This window comes from Stenella coeruleoalba (genome assembly GCF_951394435.1).
Source record: "Stenella coeruleoalba genome assembly, chromosome: 16".
In the NCBI taxonomy this organism is placed as follows: Eukaryota; Metazoa; Chordata; class Mammalia; order Artiodactyla; family Delphinidae; genus Stenella; species Stenella coeruleoalba.
In genome coordinates, this window is record NC_137162.1 from 15,775,537 (window position 1) to 15,801,098 (window position 25,562).

General features: G+C 45.1%; 1 protein-coding gene across 5 annotated transcripts in view; it reads left to right on the forward strand.

Moving 5' to 3' along the window:
- Positions 1-25,562, forward strand: part of ABLIM1 (actin binding LIM protein 1) — a 318,168-nt gene that overhangs the window by 201,456 nt on the left and 91,150 nt on the right. For all 5 annotated transcript variants that reach the window (XM_079899551.1, XM_079899553.1, XM_079899549.1 and 2 more), the window contains exons 5-6: positions 15,809-15,935; positions 17,473-17,566. In XM_079899551.1, coding sequence (XP_079755677.1) covers positions 15,809-15,935; positions 17,473-17,566 — 221 coding nt within the window. The remainder of the gene's footprint in view (positions 1-15,808; positions 15,936-17,472; positions 17,567-25,562) is intronic.

Sequence of the window (25,562 nt, forward strand, 5' to 3'; positions counted from 1 at the left end):
GGGTTAGAGGCAGGGCTTCTGACTGCGAGTTTGGGGCTGTCTTTTTGTTTCATCTAATACTCCTTATTGGTTGGTTTAAGAAACAGAAGGAGGATATTTTTAAAGGTTTCCAGTCCTCTTCCTCCATGTAATTTGGAAGCATATTTCCTAATCATAGCTCCACCAAAATGGTTATTCCAATTTTTATTAAACATTGTTTTGCTTTATCTATATTTTCTTTTTCTATATGACATAGTTGTTATGCACATAAAAAAGAAATTAAAATTCTAAGTATAAAAATGTATCAGACTCAAATTCATTACATTTCTAATGCTAGATTTAACAGTTATTGCGTGTGTGCAAATTGTTGGACCAAATCGTATTTTCTCCTTTGCTCCCAATGGATGAAATCCCTTTTCTCTGTGCAATTGCTTTGGTCAGAACATTTTTATTTTCAACAAGTACTTGTCTGTTTAGATAAGTACTCAAATAGCATTTCTGGGGCGCGTGGGTGTGGGTGTCTGTCAAAAAGAGAGCTCTTATATATGGATACACACATGCAAAGTACCCAAAGGAGGCAGGCACACAAGTACAAGAGCAAGTGAATTTTCAGCAAGTTTCTGAAATTCGTTGGCGCATAATTAGAAAACACTTGGTTATTCTTTGTAATTCTTTAAGAAATGCCCTATATTTTAAAACTATACTGATGTTACTTTGATTCTTATTTTTTAAAAAATAATGTAACTTGGCAAAGCTTCCTAAAGAAAGGCAAATCATGAAACTTTTCTTTGCTAATGTTCATAGTGTTGGTGACATAGATCAGAGAGCCAAGGTCCTCTCTTTCCTTTGAAATGTTCTTTCACAAATGAGTTTGCTCTTCTGAACCAAAATTTTATTTCACATTCTGTGGCTGGTTTTCCATAATCACTGAATAGGAGGTGAAGACAGTGTGAGAGGGAGAGAAGAAGTGAAGAGTGGCCAATGGAAGCAAGTCAATGATGTGATGAGAATTAACACAAAATAGGCTCTGTTAGAGCTTACTCAGTAGAGGTGCAATTTCAGCTACTCAGGGGCCACCATGTCTGTGTTGCTCTAATTTAGGGAGACGTCCCAGTGGAGTGCCTGTGATGTCTTGGGTACTCTGCTTGGCGCTTTCTTCCACATTACAGTAACTCTTCTCACCTTTATTTTATTTTCTTCTTAAAACATTTGCACAGTACTCACTGTGATCAGGCACTGTGTAGCTGGTGTACAAATTTTAACTCATTTAATCCTCAAAACCACCCTATAGGTTGGTACTAAAACTATCCCCTTTTCACAGATGAAGAAACAAAGGACCATAGATGTTAAATAATTTGCCCAAGGTTACACAGTGGTAGAGTCGGGATACAAACCCAGGCTCCAGATGCCATGTTACTGTCCCGGATATTTATTGCATAATGTAGGTATCACTCTCTGATTTCCAAAGATGCGGGGTGCTGAGCCTTGGAGCAGTGACCTGACTTGTCTGCGGATTTACTCGAGTGTCTGCCTGCAAGGGCTGTGTGCTTTCTGTGTGCCACAGTTGCCTCCCTGGTGTAGCAAGGTTTGGTGAATAGAAACCATCAGGAAGTTATTCATAGAAACAAACTACTTCAATTAAAGATTATTGCCCTTGAATTAGTAAAAACTGTTGCTGCACCCAGTCTAATGCAATTTGAATTCAATAAGCAACAAACATTATATAGCATGGAGATAATAGTAAACATTGCCTCACAGGGTTACAATGAACATCAATTAAACTGCTTTTATAATTGATTAAAAAAAATCGATTGCCCATGTCTAGCTGATTCATTCTTTAGAAATAAAAATGTATGTCCAGAAAACATGATGCTCTCCCAGAAGTTTATTGACACTCCTTTAAGGCCTAACTTCACTCCATTCCATGTATCTGTCAGTAATTGAGGGACTGGTTCTTGTGGCGTAAGGAGCCACGTGAGGGGGAGTCTGTGTGTGACAACCTAGAGGGCAGGGAATCGGCTTTGGATGTTGCTTCCTGCACGGCTCTGGTCTATTTCAGGCATCTGAACAGAAGTGAGGTGCTGTCTACGATCACCCTTTCCATTTCAAAGGGTGTCTGACTAGTGTCTGATTGTGTGTGGGTTTGGCAGATTGATGCGATGAACACCCCCCACACACACATACATCCAAACCCATCTTCCTCTCCTTTACCCCCTCTGTACAGCATTGCCATTGTTCCAACTGCAATTGGAACTCCTAACGTATTGGGGCAAATGCTCTGCTTGGACTGAATTTAAATCATTTCAGATAAACAGTCCTGTGCATGTTTTCAAAGGGGAGGAAGAATTTTTCAATTATTTTACTTTTCTATTTGGTGCAATAGCTTTTAATAGTTGCAAGATGATTTTTTTTTTTTTATCTATGTTCTCTCTCAAAAAAACATTTGCAGGTTGAGTGGGATTGTCTGCTGAGGCCCCTACAATAGGTGGAGTGGTGACGATCTGACGCTGGCATCTGACTGCCTGGGGCAGGCTCTGGCTCTAGCCATCTCCTGACCTCTCCATCCTCCAGGTCCTCTTCTGTAAAATGGGATGGCAATAGGTACCTACCTCGTAGGATTAAATAAGTAAATAGATAAAAGTACTGACTACTTATAAAACAAAAACTTACTGTTCACGCATTGACTTCTGAATTTTTGCGTAGGACAATCTTTGCTTTTTGTGACTGTGCGTTTTTCACTCTACCGTTCACGGTGGCTGTCTTTTCTGTTCATTTGATATTTCCACCAATATGTAAAACCCTTGAAGGCAGGAACACGTGCACACATACAACCCATGGACTGTTGGGTTTTGACTCATGGTGACGGGTTTTGCGGAAGGTCTTCAAAACAGACCAGCCCCACCTTCTTGAGACACTTTCTTCCAGTAGGATAGGATGGCAGAGGAGGCTTGGCAGGCTTCTGCTAAAGGATATGGGTTCTGGGCAGGTTGATGGCTGGTTTTTATCCCAGTTCTACCACATACAGGCTGTGTGGCCTTGAGAACTCAATCTCTGCCAGCGTTTCTTTGCCTATAAAATAGGAAACAATAATAGTTCCTTTCTTGGGCTTCCCTCGTGGTGCAGTGGTTGGGAATCCGCCTGCCAGTGCAGGGGACATGGGTTCGAGCCCTGGTCCGGGAGTATCCCACATGCGGCGGAGCGGCTGGGCCCGTGTGCCATAACTACTGAGCCCTCATGCCACAACTACTGAAACCCATGCTCCGCGACAAGAGAAGCCACCACAATGAGGAGCCCACACACAGCAATGGGGACCCAAGGCAGCCAAAAATAAATAAATGAAATTGAAACAAATAATAATAGTTCCTTTCTCATTGGGTTGTTCTGGGGATCATATAAGTAAAGTACTTAAAAGATTCATGATACCTAATAAGCTCATCCAAATGTTAACCATTGTTCTTTAAGGAAGTTACAAGACTAGAACTTGAGCTTAGAGATAATTTAGAATCAGAAAGGAACAGAAGAAGAGAGCGTAGCATGCTGGTTTCAAATGTGGGCTCTACCTTTCAGAGGACTTGGGTTTCACTCCTGGTCCTGCTTCTTCCTAGCCATGAAGTCATGGACAAGCTATTGGATGTCTCACAACCTTCATGCTCTCATCTGAAAATCGGAAGATAGCTACTCCTAAGGGTTGTTACGGGAATTAAATAAGATACTACTACGTGGGAGGACAGTCTAAATGTGGGGAGGGTACTTGTAAAAACAGCACAGGGGGAACCCAAACAGAGCAAAGGCTTTGTTCTTCCACGTCCTGAGAAGAAAATCTGGAAAGTTAGAGCAAGGGCGCCAGGTCTCTGGAGGCTTTGAGGGGTTTGGCAATGTGGAGCTTGGCTTAACCTGGAGGACAACCAGATGAAAACAATGTTCTAGAAAGATTAAGGTGGTAATGGCAATGGTGGTGTGCAAAATCAGTGATTTGACATCAGTGATCAGAGCTGGGGATACCATTGGTTGTGGGTACAGGTAATGGCCGTGAGAAAAGGTGAGGAAGGTGAATGAAAGGACTAAGTCAAAGAAAGATATGGATGTCATTCATTCATTCAATGAGCATTTCTTTGAGCACCTACTGTGTTCCTGGCACCAGCCAAATTCTTTACTGCGCAGTTATCATCATGTATTATGGTGATACATTTGTCACAATTAAAAAGCCAACATTGGTACATAACCTGTTGCATTTTTTTTTTTTTTTTTTTTTTTTGCGCCACGTGGGCCTCTCATTGCCGTGGCCTCTCCCGTTGCGGAGCACAGGCTCCGGACGCACAGGCCCAGCAGCCATGGCTCACGGGCCCAGCCGCTCCGCGGCATGTGGGATCTTCCCGGACCGGGGCACGAACCCGTGTCCCCTGCATCGGCAGGTGGACTCTCAACCACCGCGCCACCAGGGAAGCCCAACCTGTTGCATTTTAATTGTTTAAATGTGTGCCCGCCTCCACCACCAAGTTCATGAACTCATTAAAGATAAGGACCCTGCTGTCCTTCTCTCTTATACAAGGTCTAGCACATAAAGCCCTAGATAAACACTCCAGAAATTGAATCAAAGCCATCTTTATCTCTAAACAGAGCTAATAACAATCTTCTCTTTTTAAATGGGTTTAAGTGTTCATTGTAAAACAATACAAATTTTACAGAAAAGTACAAAGAAGGAGATGAAAATCACCCGAAATCCCATCACAATGAGATTACCTCTGTTAACATGTTGGTGGGTATGCTTCTGGATTTTGCTCTAAGTGCTATAGACACATGTACAACTTCACATAAATTCTTCCCATAGCATTTTGGTCATGTGTCTTCTCATCAAACATCATTTGTTCTTTTGAGTGTCACACAAAAGATTGAAAGCTTTGAATTTGCTTAGGCTCCCTGGCTACAGGGCCAGCTCACAGGTGTCCCAGCCAAAGCTGTGCTTTGCATTTCTATTGTGACAGTTATTACCACATAGCTCCCCTAGCTCTTTGCATCTTTTTCTCTCCAACCAGACTATGAGCTACCTAATGACAAGCTCTTTTATTTATTTTTTCCCTAAGAATAGCACTGTGCACACAGCAAGTACATGAATGTTCATTTAGTGGGTAAATTGATGCCATCCCAGGAGAGCCTTTCAGGTAATAAATCTCAGCTCCCAGGTCTGGAATGTTGAGTTCTGAATACTACTTGAATGACGATGGTGACAATGGCTTTTGTGGTTTTGTAAAATTACATAGTACAGCTTGGGTGCATGAGGGCAAGGTGTATCGGCATGTTTAAATGTTCATTTTCTCATCTTATTTACAAGTCTTTCCTCTTATTTAATAAAAGGGGAAGGAGCTATTGCTTTAGAGAATTCGGCTGATGACAGCATCACAAGGTTTTTTTGATTTTGGGTTTTTTTTTTTCAGTAGAAGTGTCAGGGAATGTATTTCCCAACTTTGAGTGTGAGGTTAGAGAGGCCTCACCTGTCTGGGCACTTAGGGTGCCAGCCCCTGGCCTGGAAGGACAGGGTCTAACCTGACATGGCAGTTCCAATATTGCTCTACTGGGTACAGATTAGAGTGTTGAGAGAGTTTGGAATCGACATAGTAGCCAAAGATTCATTGCAGGAGGACAAGGTATGTCGCAAAAAGGAATTTAGATTTTTCAGACTGAAACCTGTTACAATTATGAGTCAGACATAAAGATCCCAGAGTGACATATCTTTTCACTTAACCAGAACCTGGATTATCTCGGTTGCAAGAAAGGAAGAAAAGTTCCCGCCTTATAGGGAATGGGTCCAACTAAGGAGCAAAAAGGGAAAATGGGTACAAAAAAATGTTTCAGTGGTTGGCAAGTTAATGGTATTTTGTTATTTGCTGTTTTCATTTTACTAGATACGTCTTTTATGTAATAAGACCCGCACCTTCTGACAACTTATCAGTAAAACTAGAATTTTAATGATTGGAAGCGTGGTTACTCCCCAGTTTAATTTTTCAGCAGCAGTAAAGACTTAGCTGTTGAAAGGACTGCTGTGTATATCTATAGTTGTATATTCCTATAGACTGTCCTCAGAGGGATACTGAGAAATTACTCTTAGTGCTTATCTCCAGAAGAAAGGGAGCAGTAGCAGGGAGATAGGGAAGGAAAGGAATTATTTTTACTACATGAAAAAAAAAGTTTAACTATGTGTATGTATTACCTATTTAAAACCAAAGCACATCAAAAATAATGTTAAATTTAAAAAAAGGGACTTCCCTGGTGGTGCAGTGGTTAAGAATCCACCTGCCAATGCAGAGGACGTGGGCTCGAGTCCTGGTCCAGGAGGATCCCACATGCTGTGGAGCAGCTAAGCCCGTACGCCACAACTATTGAGCCTGCGCTCTACAGCCTGTGAGCCACAGCTACTGAGCCCATGTGCCACAACTACTGAAGCCCACACGCCTAGAGCCCGTGCTCTGCAACAAGAGAAGCCACCACAATGAGATGCCCACGTAGCGCAAGAAGAGTAGCCCCTGCTCGCTGCAACTAGAGAAAGCCCATGCGTAGCAACGAAGACCCAGTGCAGCCAAAAATAAATAATATAAATAAAAATAAATTTATAAAAAAAATAAGTAAATAAATAAAAGGCCCATTCCAGACTGAAGTCTCACTGCAGTTTGCCCTTGCTGTGACCTTCAGTTGTGTATGTATTAAGTGACTGGTCACATGAGGAAAGTACTGAAACTGACATTCTACCCTTTCTTTTCTTCTTTCTATCTTTGGAATAGAGTCAATGAGCTGATATTGGCTAATGAGTACTGGATCTGAGAAACTGACGTAAAACTCAAGTATGATTTCCTCTTTGGCAAGAGCCCGGTTTGCTGGGTGACCATAGCCAGTTAAAGATTTATCATGAAACTCGTCACCAGGTTAAAATTTACAACTTAATTAAGGAAATCAGTATAAGGGCAAACCTTCTTGGTACAGATTTTTTTAACTGAAATTCACATAACATAAAATTAACTATTTTAAAGTGAATGTTTAAGTAGATCACAACATTGTCCAACCACCACTTCTATTTCCAAAACATTTTCATCACCCCAAAAGAAAACTCTGTACCCATTAAGCAGTTACTCCCAGTTCACCGCTTCTCCCAGCCCCTAGGAGCTACCAGTCTGCTTTCTGTTTCTGTGTATTCACCTACTGTGGACATTTCACATAAATGACATCATACAAGTGTGGCCTTTTGTTTCTGACTTCTTCCACCTTGTTTTCAAGGCTCATCCATGTCATAGCATGTGTCAGAATTCCTTCCATTCAACTCCTGCTTAATAGATTCATAACCAATTAATGGAGAGGAAAGGCAAACAATCTGCCTCCTTTTAATAAAATTTCCTGTTCAGATCCTGATCATGAATATGAGTAAAAACACACCCAGTGCTAATTAAAGGAGGGGGCTTCTTGACCTTGAGAATTCGTAATACTCCTATCGGAATTCTGTGAGCACTGGCTCAGGGGTTAGAATTGGAAGTTTCAGATGTGCAAATGGTCTGTATTTATAAAAATTATGACCAAAGCTATAAGTATATATGATATACACTTTAAAAGAAGGAAAGATGGGATTGACTGCCAAATATTAGATAATAGAGGGCTCCGAAGATGACTGTTCCTGGTCCTGCCTACAGCTTTCCTGGTGAGGCTGATAATCTGCTGCTGCTATGGCCCATGAAAACTTGTTTGTTGTGCAGTATTGTTTTCCCAAGACAACAAGAACCTTCACCTAAAATAGCAGGTCAGAGGCTGCTCTGGCTTGTGATGTTTCCATCATGGCCGTCAAGATAGCAAAGGGAGCAGCTAACCTAGGCAAGGACATGGTGATTGTGCAAAGTCTGGTTCAAGATTACATATTCAGGCAGCCCATAACCTTTTAAAATAATTCTGCATCATTTTTAGTGAATTTAGATATAAATTATTGAGAGCCATAAGATGGCAAATACACTGCACCTATTTGAATATAAATAAATATAAATGTTCCAATTCCCCTCAGCCCCAGCTAGTATTTGTCTCGTGACCCCATGTATTGCTTTCTGGCAAATGGCAGCGTAGAATTTCAGAAGTTAAAAAGTACTTAAAAAACTAATTCTTGAAAAGTGCTTAGCCTAACACATTTGCATTTTGCCCTCTATCTGTCTTTTCTTTTGGTGACCTCATACCCATGGAATTTGCCGTGACATGCTAGAAAAGAAAATTGCAGACTCATGTCAGTAACTCGACACGGATTGTGGCCAGTCAGTAGTTGTCAACTCAGATGTCTGGTTGGAACTTGACAACACTGAGCAGCACAGCTGAAGATCAGACATTCAACGGTGTACACTTGCTAGATGGACGCTCTTATCACTACTAAATGATGTGGCCTTTTTAGTCAAGGAAGGGTTTTCAAACCCGGGTTTGTTGAAACAGGTTAGCCAGAAATTGCACACTTTTGTCAAGGAACTCAAAATGGGTCCTATTAAAAATTCTCCCTAGGGCTTCCCTGGTGGCGCAGTGGTTGAGAGTCCGCCTGCTGATGCAGGGGACACGGGTTCGTGCCCCGGTCCGGGAAGATCCCATGTGCCGCGGAGCGGCTGGGCCCGTGAGCCATGGCCGCTGAGCCTGCGCGTCCAGAGCCTGTGCTCCGCAACAGGAGAGGCCATAGCAGTGAGAGGCCCGCGTACCGCAAAAAAAAAAAGAAAAAAATAGCATAGGGAATGTCTGGATTTTTTTAAATTGATGGGTTACAGATTCAAGGGCCTACAAAAAAGGGCCAGGCTGGTAACATAGGTGCATATGCTCAGTTCAAGCATGAAAACAGGTGGCAGTGGACATTTAGACCCTAGGGAGGGATGCGAACCTTAGCAAACTGAAAACATCTGTCCTGTCTAGGGTGGGCAGCCACTACGTGCCTCCCACAGTTATTCACACAGAGGAATCCACGTGCCAGGGGCTGATCAGATGTGTTGAAAGCTTGTGTCAAAGGCGGCTTGTTGACCTCACAGAATCTGACCCATGTTCAGGTCACACTTCTCTTGTCTCCACTTTCTCTCTTTTTGGGTAGAACAGCTGTTCTCCGGCATTCTGCATTCACCATTTTATTACACAAGGTCATGGGAAATCCACATCCTGTGGGAGACGTTGAATGACAAGATATGATGTCATTAAATTCAGGATTCAAGTTAGCCAAACCCTGGAACTTAAATTGGGGGGTTTTGTTTGTTTGTTTTCCTTAAAGCTCCTTGTATTGACACCTGGCCAGGGATGAAGTGCCTCTAGTTAACAGTCTATTAAAAGGACACCACTTGAATATTTTATAGGGTCTCCAAAATCTTATTCTACTTTCTATTAATAACAACCTATGTCTGTTTTCAGTATTTGTTGCTTTGTTCGCCTGGTGTGTCTTCTTTCTGCTGAAATAGATGTGTCTGGGACAGATCTTGTAGGCTTTTTAAAAATTTTTTCTTTCCTTCTGCCACATCTCCTAGGCTAGAATGAGGAAAACTCAAAGTTGATGACTAATGATGTGCAGCTTTTGACATGGAGTGGTGTCTCAGACACATTGTTCCTTTCTAAGAATGTGTACATTCAACATGCAAAAGGTATATATAACATGCATCCATAATAGATTTAAATTAACAACAACAAAACACCCGGCTCGCTACTGTTCGTTCCCAGAAGGCGGTGAGGTGTCTTATGGAGAAAATATGTGTGCGGCAAAAGCTTCCTTCAGGTGTGAGTTATAGTGCTGTTGGTTATGAGTTCAGTGTGAAAGACTCAACAGTATATAGTAAGTGAAGTGTCTTGAAACAGAAACAAAACAAAACAAAAACCCTATATCTGAAATGATTTCGTGTCTATTTTTCATCCACATGTATAGCCATGAACTTACGTGCTAATCTCGGTTGATGACGACTAGAGTTTCTTTTTTTATTCTTTTTTTTTTTTTTTTTTTTGCGGTACGCGGGCCTCTCACTGTTGTGGCCTCTCCCGTTGTGGAGCACAGGCTCCAGACGCGCAGGCTCAGCGGCCATGGCTCACGGGCCCAGCCGCTCCGCGGCACATGGGATCTTCCCGGACCGGGGCACGAACCCGTGTCCCCTGCATCAGCAGGCGGACTCTCAACCACTGCGCCACCAGGGAAGCCCTAGGGAGAATTTTTAATAGGACCCATTTTGAGTTCCTTGACAAAAGTGTGCAATTTCTGGCTAACCTGTTTCAACAAACCCCGTCCATCCTCCCCAGCCTCAGGTCTGCTCCTCATAAGCTCTTACTAATGCCTGGCAGGCAGCTTTCTCAGGTGGGTTCATTCAAGATGCTTGGGCGTGGGTACCAGCCACAGGACACAAGTGCATCCCCGGTGAGCCAAATGGTGGCCATGCACACCTCTCCTACTTCTGCCTTCTCCTTAGCCTGCCATCAAGAGGAGGGGCTCCAGCCGGCTTCCTGCCTTCCAAATCTTCCAGACTTAGCAGGCTCCAGACTTTTTGTTCATGAACGCTACCAAGCTCCAGGACAGTCCAGTCAATTTGTCCCAAGAACTCTTAACATCAAGCTTCTCATGGATCCACAGGAGCACCAGGGCCTGAGCGTCCCCACTCAGTAAACATGTAGGTGGGGAGTGGGGGGCTGGTCCCCCCGCTCTCCCAGGGTCCTCTAATCCCTCTCACAGCAGAGGGGAGGGAACACCCCATTCCTGCTGTGTGGACAGCTCCCTGCCCACTCTCCTCTATGCCTCTGTGAATTTCTGATTTCAGAGGTAGGGAGGCAGTAAGCGTTGAGAGTCATCAGGTAGATTCTACTATCTTTTGGTAAATCCGGCAAGGATATTCCTAGCAACCTTCTCTGGAAGACGGAAAATTTATCATCATTGTTTTCAGCTCTAAGATGATACATAACCCAAAATTTCAGGACACTAGGAAAAGTCCCATTCCATATTCTAGAAGCTTTGGTCGCAGATGGGTGGCTACTGTGAATGGCAGCTTCCACCTCCACTGATGGTTCTAGGCATGACAGAAGCCTGAGAAGGCAGGGGTGATTGGGAATTCAGTTACCACGAAGTTCCCTCTTCTGTAGCTCTGTTCCGCAGCCTTCTGTTCCAGAAAATCGTCTTCACAGAGTAAGACATCTTTTTGGCTCTTACCCTTACCAAATGGGAAATTCTAGGAAGGCAGAAATCGTTCTTAAAAGGAACATAGGGGGCTTCCCTGGTGGCGCAGTGGTTGGGAGTCTGCCTGCCAATGCAGGGGACGCGGGTTCGTGCCCCAGTCCGGGAAGATCCCACATGGCTCCGCAACGAGAGAGGCCACAACAGCTAGAGGCCCGCGTACCGCAAAAAAAAAAAAAAAAAGAACATAGGTATCCAGGCTCCAGGCTGACAGGACCTTAAAGGCAGCCCAAGTGATGACATCTTTCTTAGCATCATGAGAACACAGGTTTCCTTTCAGAGAGCCATTTGTCACCTTCTTCAACTTAAGTACTTTAGAAGCCCAGGTGTCCATGGCCCTATGCCAAAAAAGAAAACAAAAAGAGAGAGGTTAAAGGAGACAGACAGGATCCCTATTCTCAAGGATATTCATTAACTTTGAACAAAATGATATAAACATGGAACCAGGTGTGTACATGGATATTAGTTTAACTTGGACATAAGTAGCCAAATCCCTGCTTTTCTCTTGGCTCCTGGTGCCAAGAATGAAAGGCTTGGGGGCAGAGTGTTTAAGGCTGTTGTAGTTTGCTTTTGTTTTCACATTTGGTCGTTGTGTATCCCCGAAAGAAGACCAGCGAGTTGCTAGAGGGTTTGATTTCCTTGGTGCTGCTCCATATTCACCTATTTCTGACTTTGGCAGTAATTCCAGTGCCAATCACCAGCTTTCTATATTTACCAGCAGCTGCTTCAGTGATGTGGAAACAATTTTCTCAACAGCTGAAAAACATGAAGATAGAGACGAGGACATTTTGTTCTTTATAAAAGAGCTTAGTTGGAATGAGCATAGGAGACACAAACCATCAGCACAAATCTTTTTATCTCAGCATCTTTTCTACTTTCCCCAGCATGACATCAGGCTTAAGGAGAGTATAAAGTTTTGTCCAGAGAGAAACGAATGGGTAACCTCTGTGGAATACACTGGAATACTTTGAATCAGCTGGGCCAGTATCCTACTTTCCAGGAGGCCATCTTTGCAGATTTGCTTGATTTATGTCTTAAGGTTTGGGATGAAGGAGCCTCATCCCCAGCCTCTACTTCCAGCCCAGTTTCACCAGCTGGCTGGCTCTAGGTGGTCACACTCAGTGAATGCTTCTTCATGAAACATAACCAAGATCAGTTGTAGAATGTGTGCCGTCCGTGGAACAGTACAGGGCATGGAGGATCTGAGAGGTTCAGGACACCCCCTGTGAGGTCAGAGGCTTCCAGACTGCAAGGCACTTTGACTCCATGACTGTGAGGGATAATAAAGATTGTGAAAAACAACTACTGAAGAGTATATGCCATATCTATAAAACGCTCACGCAATGCCTGGTTCACCAAAGCCCTCACTGCCGAATGATCAGAGAGGTCATTATTGCACTCAAATTGTCTCAGCTGCTGTCAGAGCTCTGAGGTATCTGGGCATGAATGTGCTTATAAAAACAGCAAGACAGAATCAAGAAACCTGGTTTCTAGTCCCATCGGCCCCTACCAAGGAAAGGGGAGCGCCCTTTCCTTGGCGCTCCCCATGTGGAGCACCCAACAGATACCAAGCATTCTAAGTGTTATACAAAGCACTTCACGACACAGAGTTTCTCTTCTTCCTCGCAGCAACCTGAGAAGTGGGTCAGCATTTCCCAGATGAAGAAATGAGGGGTCAGAGAGAATAACTTTTCCGAGTTAGTGCCCAAGTCTTCCTAATCCTAAAGCCAGCCCTCTCGCTGTCCCCGCACCTTTGATCTCCCTCAACCCCAGTGCAGGGGAGATACCAAACAGCTCCACTGACCTTCTTGAGCCTGACTGTCTTCAGTTGTAGAATTGAAAACCCATCTCTAAGGTTTATTTTCTGCTTTAAAAATTCTATCAACCAGCATCTTCCGTATTATTTTAAATCCTTATTGCCACCTAGTGGGCATAATCTAATCAGAAGAATGAAGAAAATATTCAGTTCGCTTGGATTAAAACCTGCCAATTCATCTTAAATCCATACTGTGCTCCTGACCTTTAAAAATTGTATTTATGAGCAAATATCATGGCCTTCCATTTTTATCTTTATAGTAAACTACCAGATGAGTGGTCCCCTTTGAAAGACTTTTGGTGAATTGCTGGGAATCGTATAAACCCCAGCTCTTAAAAAACTATGTAACGCTTTGGGACCGTATAATACACACTCAGCTTATAATGGGCTATACTTAAAGAAATTCTAATCTGCAATATTCATAACTTGTATTGCAGATATACTTTTAACTTTATAAATATTTTGCTCAGCAATTTTTTACATTCTCCTGATAAAAAAATATCAGCTTATGGGGCTTCCCTGGTGGCGCAGTGGTTGAGAGTCCGCCTGCCGATGCAGGGGACACGGGTTCGTGCCCCGGCCCGGGAAGATCCCACGTGCCGCGGAGCAGCTGGGCCCATGAGCCATGACCGCTGAGCCTGCGCTCCGCAACGGGAGAGGCCACAACAGTGAGAGGCCCGCGTACCGCAAAAAAAAAAAGAGTTTCTGTTATGCATAGTGTTTTACAGCTTCCTTTTTTTTTAACTCCATCTACTTTGGACATCTCTCCATGTCAGCACACAAATCTACCTCCTTCGTTTCAACGGTATGTACTATTCCATATTGACCATACCGTAATCAGTGTAACCAGTTTCTCATTAATGTCCACATAGGCTATTTTCAGTTTTATTGTTACAAAAATGCGGTAGAGGATGAATATATATTCTTCAGGGGATAGACATACACTCACAGGCACATTCTTTTGCAAGTTTATTTGTAGAATAAAATCTTAGACATGAAATTGCTGCATATAAAGGTTATGTAAATACCCACTGACCAGAGGTCACCAGAAGCACACCTGTAGCCAATAAAAAAAAAGTCAAGTGTACTTAACGAACCACAGCAAGGGAGAAAAGGAGAAAAATTGTGAGTTATGGCTGGATGACATTTAGAGGAACTTTTTATAGGATTTGGGCTTGTGCTGGGTACTGTTAGGGAAGTTTTTCTAGGAGAGAGAATTCAAGTTAGGCTAGAAATGTCATTCTTAGTACAGGAACAGCAGTCACAGATGTGGTCACAAAAGGGGCGTGTGTAATCATTTTGTGTACCGAGAGGCCTTGTCTGCACATTTCTTTATTCCGTGAGTGTTTTTTATGATCAGTTGGGGACATCATGAGCAATGTGCCAACAGTGCTTTCTTTCACTTTCTCAGGTACGTTGATTTTACAGAAATTGCTTTACAGAAAGGTTGTACCAATTTACAGGCAGACCTCGGAGAGACTGCCTATGCGGCGGGATCAGTTCTAGACCACCCCAATAAAGCAAATACAGCAATAAAATGAGTCACGTGAATTTTTTTTGGTTCCCCAGTGCATATGGAAGTTATATTTACATCATTCTGTAGTCTGTTAAGTGTGCAAAACATGATGTGTAAAAAAGCAATGTACATACCTGAATTAGAAAGTACCTTATTGCTGAAAAATGCTAACCATCATCTGAGCCTTCAGCGAGACTTAGCAGGAATATCAAAGATCATTGATCACAGATCACCATAACAAACACAATAATAATGAAAAAATTTGGGAAATTGGGAGAATTACGAAAACGACACAGAGACACAAAGTGAGCAAATGTTTTTGAAAAGATGGCGCCAGTAGACTTGATTGAGGTAAGGTTGCCACAAACCTTCAATTCGCATTATATTTGAAGCACAATAAAGTGAAACACGATAAAATGGGGTACGCCTGTACATTCTTCTGGGTTCTCTTAAATATTCCATTTCCCTAACGACTATGTTTTTAATAATCAGAATAAGGGCAATTGTAACAATAGCAAATGTTTATAGAGCTCTAAGTCCTTTATTTCATTGATTCCTCATCAGAGAACTTGAGACAGGCACTAATAGCATCCTGGCTTTCCTATGAGGAAACCAAGACTTAGAAAAGGCGAGAACCAACCTGGGTCACGTGACTAGCCAACATGAGCTGGGGTTCAGAACCAGGTCGTCTCATTGCAGGGTCCACACTCGCTACCATGGAGAAACACTTTCTCCTCTATCTGCTTCACAGGAGCCTGTCAGGGAGAATTGAAGGCTAAGGAATTAAAAGCCATTGAATTGATGATCACAAATGTTTGAGAGTCTGGTTTAGGCTGATAAGGAAGTAGAGTCCTGTTTACAAAAATGAGACTTAACGGGCAGCCTTCCAAGAGTCCCATACCTAGTGTTAGAGAGGCATCCAGCATGGTATGCTCAGCTACTCACATGTGCCCTCAATTAATAAAGGCCGATGAGAGCTTTCTTAAAATCACAGCCAAGACACTATAATTAAATATTCTCTGGGCCAGCTGGAGCTCAGAGGGTAGTTACATCACCCCCAAGGAAATAAACTGATGAAGGACATCCATGCCCTTGGACCCACGGAGGTTTATGACGTTCCCATCCTGTGTGAGGATGGGGCCTGCGAGTCCGCCGGGGCAGGTTTCGTGCAGGGACAGAACGCGGAATGAAATTGTGCTTGAGTAAATATTTATTGAGTGTGTGATGGGTACACACTGGGGTTCAGAGCAGGCCTGCGTGCTTGGATTTAGCAAAACAAACGTGGAGTAACCACTGGTGGCTGCTTTTTTTCCAGATTGTGCTGGCTGTGGACGAGATATCAAGAACGGGCAGGCGCTCCTGGCCCTGGAAAAGCAGTGGCACTTGGGTTGCTTTAAATGCAAGTCCTGCGGCAAAGTCCTCACCGGGGAGTACATCAGCAAGTAAGACTGGGGCCTGGGGCGTGGATCATTTCAGCGGGGATGGGGCCGTGTTGGGCCCCTCTGTAGGCCCTGCTCTCCGGGACTCCACCCCATCCCATCAGACATAATGAAAGACATTCACATCCCAAAATCAATATGAACTTTTTGCCATAAAACTTTTGAAGAGAATTTTATTCTTCTGTTGTTGCCTACTATAAGTTTAATGAAATATTCATCATTGCCTAATGTAACAATTAATGAAGCTGACATAAGGATAGGCTGTATGTTGTAACCAATTAAGCATTTAGTAATTTCGCTAATTTTTTTTCCTATTTGGAACTAGTAAACCTTTACCCTCCTTCCAGGTCTCAGACATATTTGTAGACACCCCCCCCCCCGCAAAAAAAAAACACTCAGGGTCTAGGCACAGAGCCCATTAGGACCACCAGGGAATAGGTTCATTAGAGTCAGATGCTGGTATAGATAATAGAGCAGGTGAAGTTTTTGTTTTTGTTTAATGTAACCTGCAAAAACTAGTTACAGTGGTTACCTTTCAAATTAAGGAGGGACTTCCTCGGTGGTCCAGTGGTTAAGACTCCACACTTCTACTGCAGTGGGCGCGGGGTTTGATCCCTGGTCAGGGAATTAAGATTCCACATGCCGTGCAACCAGGCCAAAAAAAAAAAAAAATTAAGGAGGGAAGAATGAGCATGGAGCGGGGGGAGGGTCCACTGGCAGTGAGGGAAAATTTTCCCCCATCCACTTTAAAAAATGGTCTCCAACCAGCACCTATTCAGAACAATTTTAATGAATTTAACTCCTGAATATAGTGAAACAAACAAAAGAAGTAGCTTAGGCCCCACCCCCTAGAAATCCAATTCTGCAGGTCTGGGGTGAAGCAAACACCAGTATTAGAAAGGGAGAAACTGCACAGGTGATTCTGATGCACAGCCCAAGTAAGAAGAGAGAAATGCTCGGCCTTTGACACTGACGGCTGTGCGGCGCTAGGTAACTGGGCTGTCTGAAGTGGCACGTTTTAACTCTTCCATGTGATGGCACATAGAACATGGTATTCTTCACTGTGTCCCGAGGGAAATGAAGGAGGTTGCAGGAGGCTGAGTGAGAGGCCCTGGACCCCTAGGGCCCCTGAGGGCTAAGGGGATGGCGTCTCCATGCTGTTGGGACGCATATGAGTCAGTGAGCTGGTGGGGGTTGAGGAAGAGGGACCCTGGGACCACAGCTGAAGCCCATCTGGCCTGGTGCTGCGAGAGAGAGCGACTCCAGGTTTTCGCTAGTTAGGTCTGAGGCAGTCCAGGAATCAGCAGCCGTAACCATTTGGCTGTTACTTCCACGCGGCTTGGAGAACCTCAGCGTTCTCTCTGGATCGTTTGGTTTTGTGGGCTTTGACCCTGTCTGACCAGGTCTCCAGACATGTGAGTGCTGGGTGGGAGAGAAACAGCTTCTGCTACCGTTCTGTGCAGGAGGGCGGAGAGAAATGGGGTCTGGGTGTCTTTCCTGCCCTCGGCCTTCTCGGGAGCTGACGCTCTCTGTCCTGCAGGGATGGCGCTCCGTATTGCGAAAAGGACTACCAGGGTCTCTTCGGGGTGAAATGTGAAGCCTGCCACCAGTTTATCACTGGCAAGGTCCTGGAGGTAAGTGACAGATGGGCTTCCCTCGAAGCTACCGTCATCTTCCGCGAGGCCCTGGAAAATACACGGGGGCCTCTTTTTCCATTTTTTTCCATCTTTTTCTCACATGTGGAGGAAAGAGTAGTTGTAGATGACGAGTCGCTTAGAGAACTACTGTGTGGTACTGTCTTCTCAGGCAGTGCCTACTGAGTGCTCGTGTGGAAATTGGAAGGATGGGGAATTTGAGGGAGCAAAAGAATGAAAAAGAGTCTGTTAGGAATTATGTAGTAGGAAAGGTTATATTAAACTGTTCTTTTGTTTAGAAGTTAGAAAAGAGGAAATGAAGAGCGTGCTAGAGCCGTGTGTGTGGGTGGTACACCTGTGCGTATGTGTGCCCGCATGTCCGTGTGTGCGTGTACACGTGTGCGCTCTTGTGTGTATACGTGGGAGTGTACAGACTCACGGAGCAGAGGCTCCAAATTGAAGCTAAGAGAAGAAAGAGTCATTAGAGGTGAGGGCGTAGACTTCCCCACCCTTAGAAAACCACATCCTGTGTGACCCAGAACGCCCTGTGGTCCAGGCTGAGCCGAAGCCTGTCAAGTTCAGGTGTGACTGCACTGCCTCGCACCAGGGAGCTTGGTTCCTGCTTTCTCAGCAGCGGCCCCACCAGCTTCTGCCTCTGGGCTGAGCCGAGCTCCTCCTGGGCCGGGGCCACCTGTGGACATGAGGTCAGAGGTCAGAGAGTCACTGCCTGGCTTCTCATAGGCCTGTGGGGTGTTAACACACTCCCATGGAAAAAGCAGAGATTGCCTCACACCCATCCCGCGTCTCAGGGCGGAGAATGTGCACTGAGCACTGAGTCAGGATGCCTGGTGGAGTCCTTGGAAGGTAGCTGAACAACTTGTCACATGGCTTCAGTAGACACCAGGGCACTGAATCCACTTCACCTCATTCAAACTTCCCAACAGGCTATGTTTCAGGGACCCAGGACTGAATCGGAGAGTCCCCCAAGGTGTCACTGGGCAGCTTCTGTGGGATTTCACCAAGTTCGGGGTAGCCTTCCTAATCCCACAGCAAGCTCTGCAATGCCTTCCTGTCCGTGAAGTGCAGAGGTGGGCTGACGTTGGCTCTGTGCTGAGATCTAGTCCAGCTAATTGGATTTGGGAGATAAGGAAGTGCGTGTTGTCTATGCAGTTGCCTCTGACTCAGGGGAAGGGTGTTTCAGGAAGAAGGAACAGTGGTTGCCTCTGACTCAGGGGAAGGGTGTTTCAGGAAGAAGGAACAGCAATGGCAGAGGCTCAGAGGCAAGCACAAGCACAGCATACCGAAGAAACAAAGTCATTTGGGCAGGAGCACAGCTGAGAGAGATGATGCTGGAGGAATGGGAGGGGCCCGAGCATGAGGACCTCGAAAGTCACATTCAGGAGTTTGGCTTTATCCTAAGAGTGGTGCGAAGCGTTGAAGTGATTGTGGCTAGAGTGTCATGTGGCTGGATCAGACTGTTGTGTGAAGAATAGGTGGGTGTCCTCAAATGCATGCGTGTGCCCCCATGTTCACGGCAGCTCTGCTCCCACCAGGCAGAAGGGAAAACAGCCCACGAGTCCATGAATGGACGGATAAACACAATGTAGTATATATAGACAATGGGATATCATTCAGCCTTTAAAAGGAAGGAGTTCTGACACAGGCTACAACGTGCATGAACCTTGGAAACATTATGCCAAGCGGTAGAAGCCGGTCATGAACGACCACACACACTGTATGCTTCCATTTAGATGAAATATCCAGAGGAGATCGATCCATAGGGAGAGGAAGCAGATTGGTGGTTGCCCGGAGTTGGGGGTAGGGACGGGGGACAGGGAGTGTCTGCTTATTGGTACCCCCTTGGGGCGATGAAAATGTTTTGGGACTAGATAGAGATGGTGGTTGCACAACCTTGTGAACGTCCTAAACGTCACGGAATTGTTCCCTTTAAAATGGTTAATTTTATGTTATGTGAATTTCACCTCAATTTTAAAAAGAAACGGTGGAGGGCTTCCCTGGTGGCGCAGTGGTTGGGAGTCCGCCTGCCGATGCAGGGGACACCGTTTCGTGCCCCGGTCCGGGAAGATCCCACATGCCGCGGAGCGGCTGTGCCCGTGAGCCATGGCCGCTGAGCCTGTGCGTCGGGAGCCTGTGCTCCGCAACGGGAGAGGCCACAGCAGTGAGAGGCCTGCGTACTGCAAAAAAAAAAAAAAAGAAATGGTGGAGACAGGGAGGCCAGTTTGGAGAGCTTTGGACACCAAACAGTGGTGGCACTAGCTGGAGTGACACCTGAGAAGTAGATGCCCACCACCACACACACACAGCTGGGGGGCAAGGAGGAGTTTTCATGGCCTTTCCAATAAGGCTTTTATTGGCAGCCCAAGGATACTTCAAGGCTGGGTTTGGGGCCCAGGGTGATGCACATCCCTAGGAAAGCTATTGGAGAAGATGCGTGTGACCCATCCAGGGGGTGGCTTAAAGTCCAGCCGTCTCGTCCCAAGACACAAAGTACAGTAGTCCTCGCCTGTCCTCTGAATGTGCCCCCCGTCCCTCCACAGAGCGAGGAGCCCTGAGTGGGGCCTTACAGCATTTCCTTGGCTTCCCAAGTTTGATCTGCTGCACAGGTCTGAAATAAACCCATAGAGTTGGGAACAATTAGGAAATTTCATCTTAAAACAAGATGGAATGTAGACTTACTGTGACGAACCATGTGTAAAAATACCGAATCACTATGTTGTACTAAAACTAATAGAATATTGTATGTCGATTCTAATTCAATAATAAACAAATAACTAAAACACCAGAACTTATTTCCAAGATGTTTAGCTATAGCAGGAGAGGCGGGAAGACAGTGAACGCAGCCCCCAACTTGAGCACCACATTTGTAGACAGCGTGGATGGAAGCAGCTGTCTCCTCAGGCCACATGTGGGACTGTGATCCCCCAAAAGAGTTGGGGAGGCAGAAGGGCTGGTGAGGGGTGTTGATTATCTTCAGATTTAGTTCAACAGCTGTAGGAAGGAATCTCTACAGTAGAACTAGATGCAACAACATGCTGTTTTGAGGACACATCTGCTTACTCTGGTTTCTCCCTGGAGACCCGAGTATTCCAGCGTTTGCAGGGGCTGCAAGGGCCCCTCACCCCATTGACTTCAGGCCTCCATGAGGGCCATGGATGAGGACGAAGCCTGGGACGCTTTCCACACAGACCCGCCGAGGTGGGGCTTCTGGGAGCAGGTTGCAGTGGGGTTCCGGGCAGATTCAAGACCCACCCAGTGGGTGTGCCCTCCCCCTCAGATGGGTGTGTGATCTAGAAAAATGTCCTGTACAGTGAGCAGCTGACATGTGACAGCTCGTGAGTCAACCTGGCTGGGTTCCCAGCACAAAACTCTGCCCTCCTCCCTCTGCCTTTTATTCTCTGACCCACTGTAGGTAAAGCATGATGATTCTGGACTTGTTGTAAATACTGTAATCCTTGCTTTGGGGGGTTTGGTTTTTTTTTTTTTTCTGTTTTTAAAATTATGGTAAAATCCACATAACATAAAATGTACCACCGTAACCATTTTTAAGTGTATAGTTCAGAGTATTACATAGATTCCTAACGTTGTGCAACCGTCACCACCATCCATCTCCATAACGCTTTATGACTTTGAAATCTGTTCTTATTAAACAGTGACTCCCCGTTCCCCTCTCCCCACAGTCCTTGGTGGTGACCACTCTACTTTCTGTCTCTATGAATTTGACTACTCTGAGTATCTCATATAGGTGGAATCATACAGTATTTGTGTTTTCCACCGATGGGCTTATTTCACTTAGTATAATGTCCTCGAGGTTCATCCGTGTTGCAGCATGTGACAGTATTTCTTTCCTTTTTCAGGCTGAATAATATTCCATTGTACGGATGTACCACAGTTTGCCTATCCATTCTGTGATCTTTGATTTTTTTTTGTTTATGTTTCTGATTGATTTTATCCATAGAGATTATAAATGTATTATTAGTTCCCTGTGTCTTCTGTAACAGTGGTGGCTTAAAACCGCAGAAACTTATTGTCTCACAGTTCTGGAGGCCAGAAGTCCCAGACTGAGGTGCTGGCAGGGGCTGTGCTCCCTCCAAAGGCTAGGGGAGGATCCTTCCCTGCCTCTTCCAGCTCCTAGTGGCTGTGGCTACATAACCCTCATCCCTGTCTCCATCTCCACAGAGCCTTCCCCTCTGTGTCCTCTCCTCTCTGTGTCAAACCTCCCTCTGCCTTTCTTTTAGAAGGTCACTTGTCATTGGATTTGAGGTCCCCCTGGATCATTCAGGATGATTCCCTCCTCTCAAGATCCTTAGCTTAATTACATCTGTAAAGACCCTTTTTCCAAACATTCACAGGTTCCAGAGATTTGATGTGGATATATCTTTGGGGGGGCCACCAGTCCAGTAAACCTGGGAAATTATGCAAGTGTCATCCTGGTGAAGGCCGGAGCTCTGGTGTGGTTTTAATTGAACCCTTGCTGAGCATCGGAGGTGTCCTAAGGCCACTTCTCTGGGTGTGGTTTTACCTGAGTTACCACCAGACACTGGACGGAGCTTTGAGAAGGAGAAGGGTCCCGGACAATGGTCAAGAAGCTCCAGGCTCAGCTACGTCACCGATTCCTGAGTAATTTTGAACAGATCATTTAGCCTCTTTGAGACTATCTTCATTTCACAGGTAAAAAGGAGTGGCATGTAACCTCTGAAACTCTACCCTGTTCTAAACTTCTCTCTCCGTTATTCCTTAATATCATAAACTCTACCCATTACATTGGCTTGAGGGAGTGGGGAGGAGAGCTTCATGTGTTTTAATGAAAAGGGCTCCAGGGGATGGGAAATCGGGGATTTACTCTTGGATCTGGAACTCACAGCTTGTGACCTTGGGCAACTCACTCAATTTCTTTGAGCCTCAGTTTTTTCTTTAAATACAAGCATTAAAAATATATATGTAAATCCAAGACTTGGACCACTTGACTCCTAAAGTTACTTTGGTTCTAAGGATCTGAGTTCTGTAATTCTCATGTCTTAGACCTAAGGGGTCAGAGCCAGCAGTTCTTTTTTTTCTGGAGAGATTTTCTGGAAACTGGCCTATAACACTCAGCATATGGCCTACACTCGGATTGTAGTTTTATTTGTCATTAGCTTGCTTTCAGTTTTTGGGGGTTTTTTTTGCGGTACGCGGGCCTCTCACTGCTGTGGCCTCTCCCGTTGCGGAGCACAGGCTCCGGACGCGCAGGCCCAGCAGCCATGGCTCACGGGCCCAGCCGCTCCACGGCATGTGGGATCTTCCCAGACCAGGGCACGAACCCGTGTCCCCTGCATTGGCAGGCAGACTCTCAACCACTGTGCCGTCAGGGAAGCCCCAGTTTTGTTTTTGAGAGATCTTGCTATAAGTGGCACATATTTTAGAGCTTATGCTAATTAACCTAGAAATTCAGGAGCATTCTGAAGATGTTTACAACCTCCCTCCTAACTAAGAAGTCCAGAAGCAGATTCGTGTGAGATACTGGAGTTTGCCAGTAGCCTTCTACCTCCATCTCCACCTCTAAACTCTTCTCGGAAGCAGCCTTCCTGCTCCTGGTACTTACTTCCCTTCCCTCCCCCTACCCTGCTCCCTTCTGCTTTAGCAGCTTAGTGGTAACAGGACATGACGTGAGACTTCAGACTTAGGTCACAGATGTCAGTACATGCTGGGGACATCCCTTTGGTATGAATTTCCTTCCGTCTTTGGTGGATGGTCCCAGGAGATCTCTGACTCCAACAAACTTCCTTTCCTGGGTTCAGGTTGTTACCTTCCAACTTTCCCAAGAAAGAGAGCAACAATAAAATAGCTGCAAAATGAATGCAGTACAGAAAAAAAAAAAAAAGCCAATGTCAAACTAGACACAGAAGTCTGGAGGGTAAAGGAAAAGGGCCCGTCCCATGTCGGCCCCCTTCCCTGTCCTGGTCTGTCCCATCTGCAGACCGAGGCTGGACTTGACTTCTCTTAGTCTGTTCTCTTGCACAACTCCCTTTCCCCAGGGAGCTCAGTGTTCACAGAGCACTCCCGGATTCCTTCAAGACCAGGGCTCTCTACCAAACGTAAAATAGAGAGCTAGTGGGAAGCAGCCGCATAGCACAGGGAGATCAGCTCGGTGCCTTGTGACCACCTAGAGGGGTGGGATAGGGAGGGCGGGAGGGAGGGAGACGCAAGAGGGAAGAGATGTGGGAACATATGTATATGTATAACTGATTCACTTTGTTATAAAGCAGAAACTAACACACCATTTGTAAAGTAATTATACTCCAATAAAGATGTAAAAAAAATAATAACATGAGTATAAAAGTTGAAGAAACAAGCAAACAAAAAAGACCAGGGCTCTTAGGGTTGGCTGGCTCTGCAGACAGTGCCGCCCTCAGCAGGCACCTGGCCGGCTGTGTGCCCAGCCTCCTGTGTGCTCTGGCCCCAGAGACAAAGGCCCGTGGTGTGTCTGCATTCCTCCCAGCGGAGGGCGGGGCTGCTAGTCTTTCCCTGGCCTTCCTCAGGTCGCCACACCCAGGAAATCAATCCTCCTGTCTTTCCAGAAGGGCTGGTAGCCCACGTCTTTCTGTGGTGGGGTGTTTACTGTGCCACTTGTGCTCTCCTGGGAAGAATGTATGACAGGGTCTGTTATAATTTGAATGCCTCGCGATGTAAGAGAGAGACCCTCAAATGTGGCCCAGGGCCAATCCTCCAGCCTCCTTAGTGCCATTCCATTCATTACCTATGGCAACACTGTCCTGTCTTTATCTATTAACTTGGAAGCCTTGGATGAAAAAACAGGACTTAGACTGGCTTTAGACCCCTCCTGCTCTACCCCTGCAGTGTAGGAAATGGAATCACAACATGAGTCAGCAAATCCTTTCCCTTGATTCTCCGAGGGATTAAAACCGATGGCTTTGTTTTGTTTTACCTTGTTTTGTTTTTACTTTTTGATTACAACTCCTTTTCCATAAAGCCCAAGGACAAATGTTTATGATGTTCCTGTGAAACTAATTCATGTTATAAATTAGAGGCCCTTGTCCCCTTCCTTCCTTTTGCTGTAGGTATTTTAAGCGTGTTCTGCTGTAACAGCCACAAGCAATGAGTAGATCTTGTTCTGGGCTAAACTGTTACCTAGTGAGAGGGAACATAGGCTGTCCCAGGGCACTTGCATGGCAGATAATCTTTCTGTCACCATTGAAGGTGTAATTTGCAAAGACAGACTGAATGGTGAAGTCCCCCCTTTCTTGTTCTGTGTATGTCATATAAATGCAAGCAAGACTAATAAGCTGTGTTCGTGCAGAAAAATAATTTCATTCTTCTCATTCTCACTGCACTCCCAGGAATTCATGCCTCCTTCCACTTAATTGTGGACCCAAATATATTTGAGGATGAGGGAAAGGAGAAGAATCAAGTAATATTTGAAGTCTTGGTTGAGATGGTCTCTGCCCCAGTGGACAGTGAACCACCACAATAGCCTGCTTTTGTATGATATATTTAACATTTACAAAGGATCTCATAAATATTTGATCCTCACAACAGGCCTGTAAAGTGATGAAAGCAGTTACTACTGACCTCCACCTACAGGTGAGCACCAGAGACCTGGGGGCTGATTGGTAACAGAACCCAATTAGAAGCCAGGTCTCTCAGTCCTCAGAAGATAGGAACACACACGTACACACATGCTGCTTCGTGATCTATCTGGCAATAATCATTGCAGAAAACAAGTAATTGATTTGCCTCCCAAAATAACTTACAGAAGGACCAAAATTTACCATTCCTGGTGAAATGGGGAAAGTACCTCATTAGTGGCCCTGTTATATCTATTTTCAGGACAGTAAACATTTGCTGCTTGTTTGGTTTCCTCTTTACCCATGTAAAATGTCACCGAAGGTCAGGGACCCTGCTCCTGGAGTCTGTTGTATTTCCACACCGTCATGCCTCATTCTCCCTTGTCTCCTTTACTCAGCTGGAGGCTCTACAG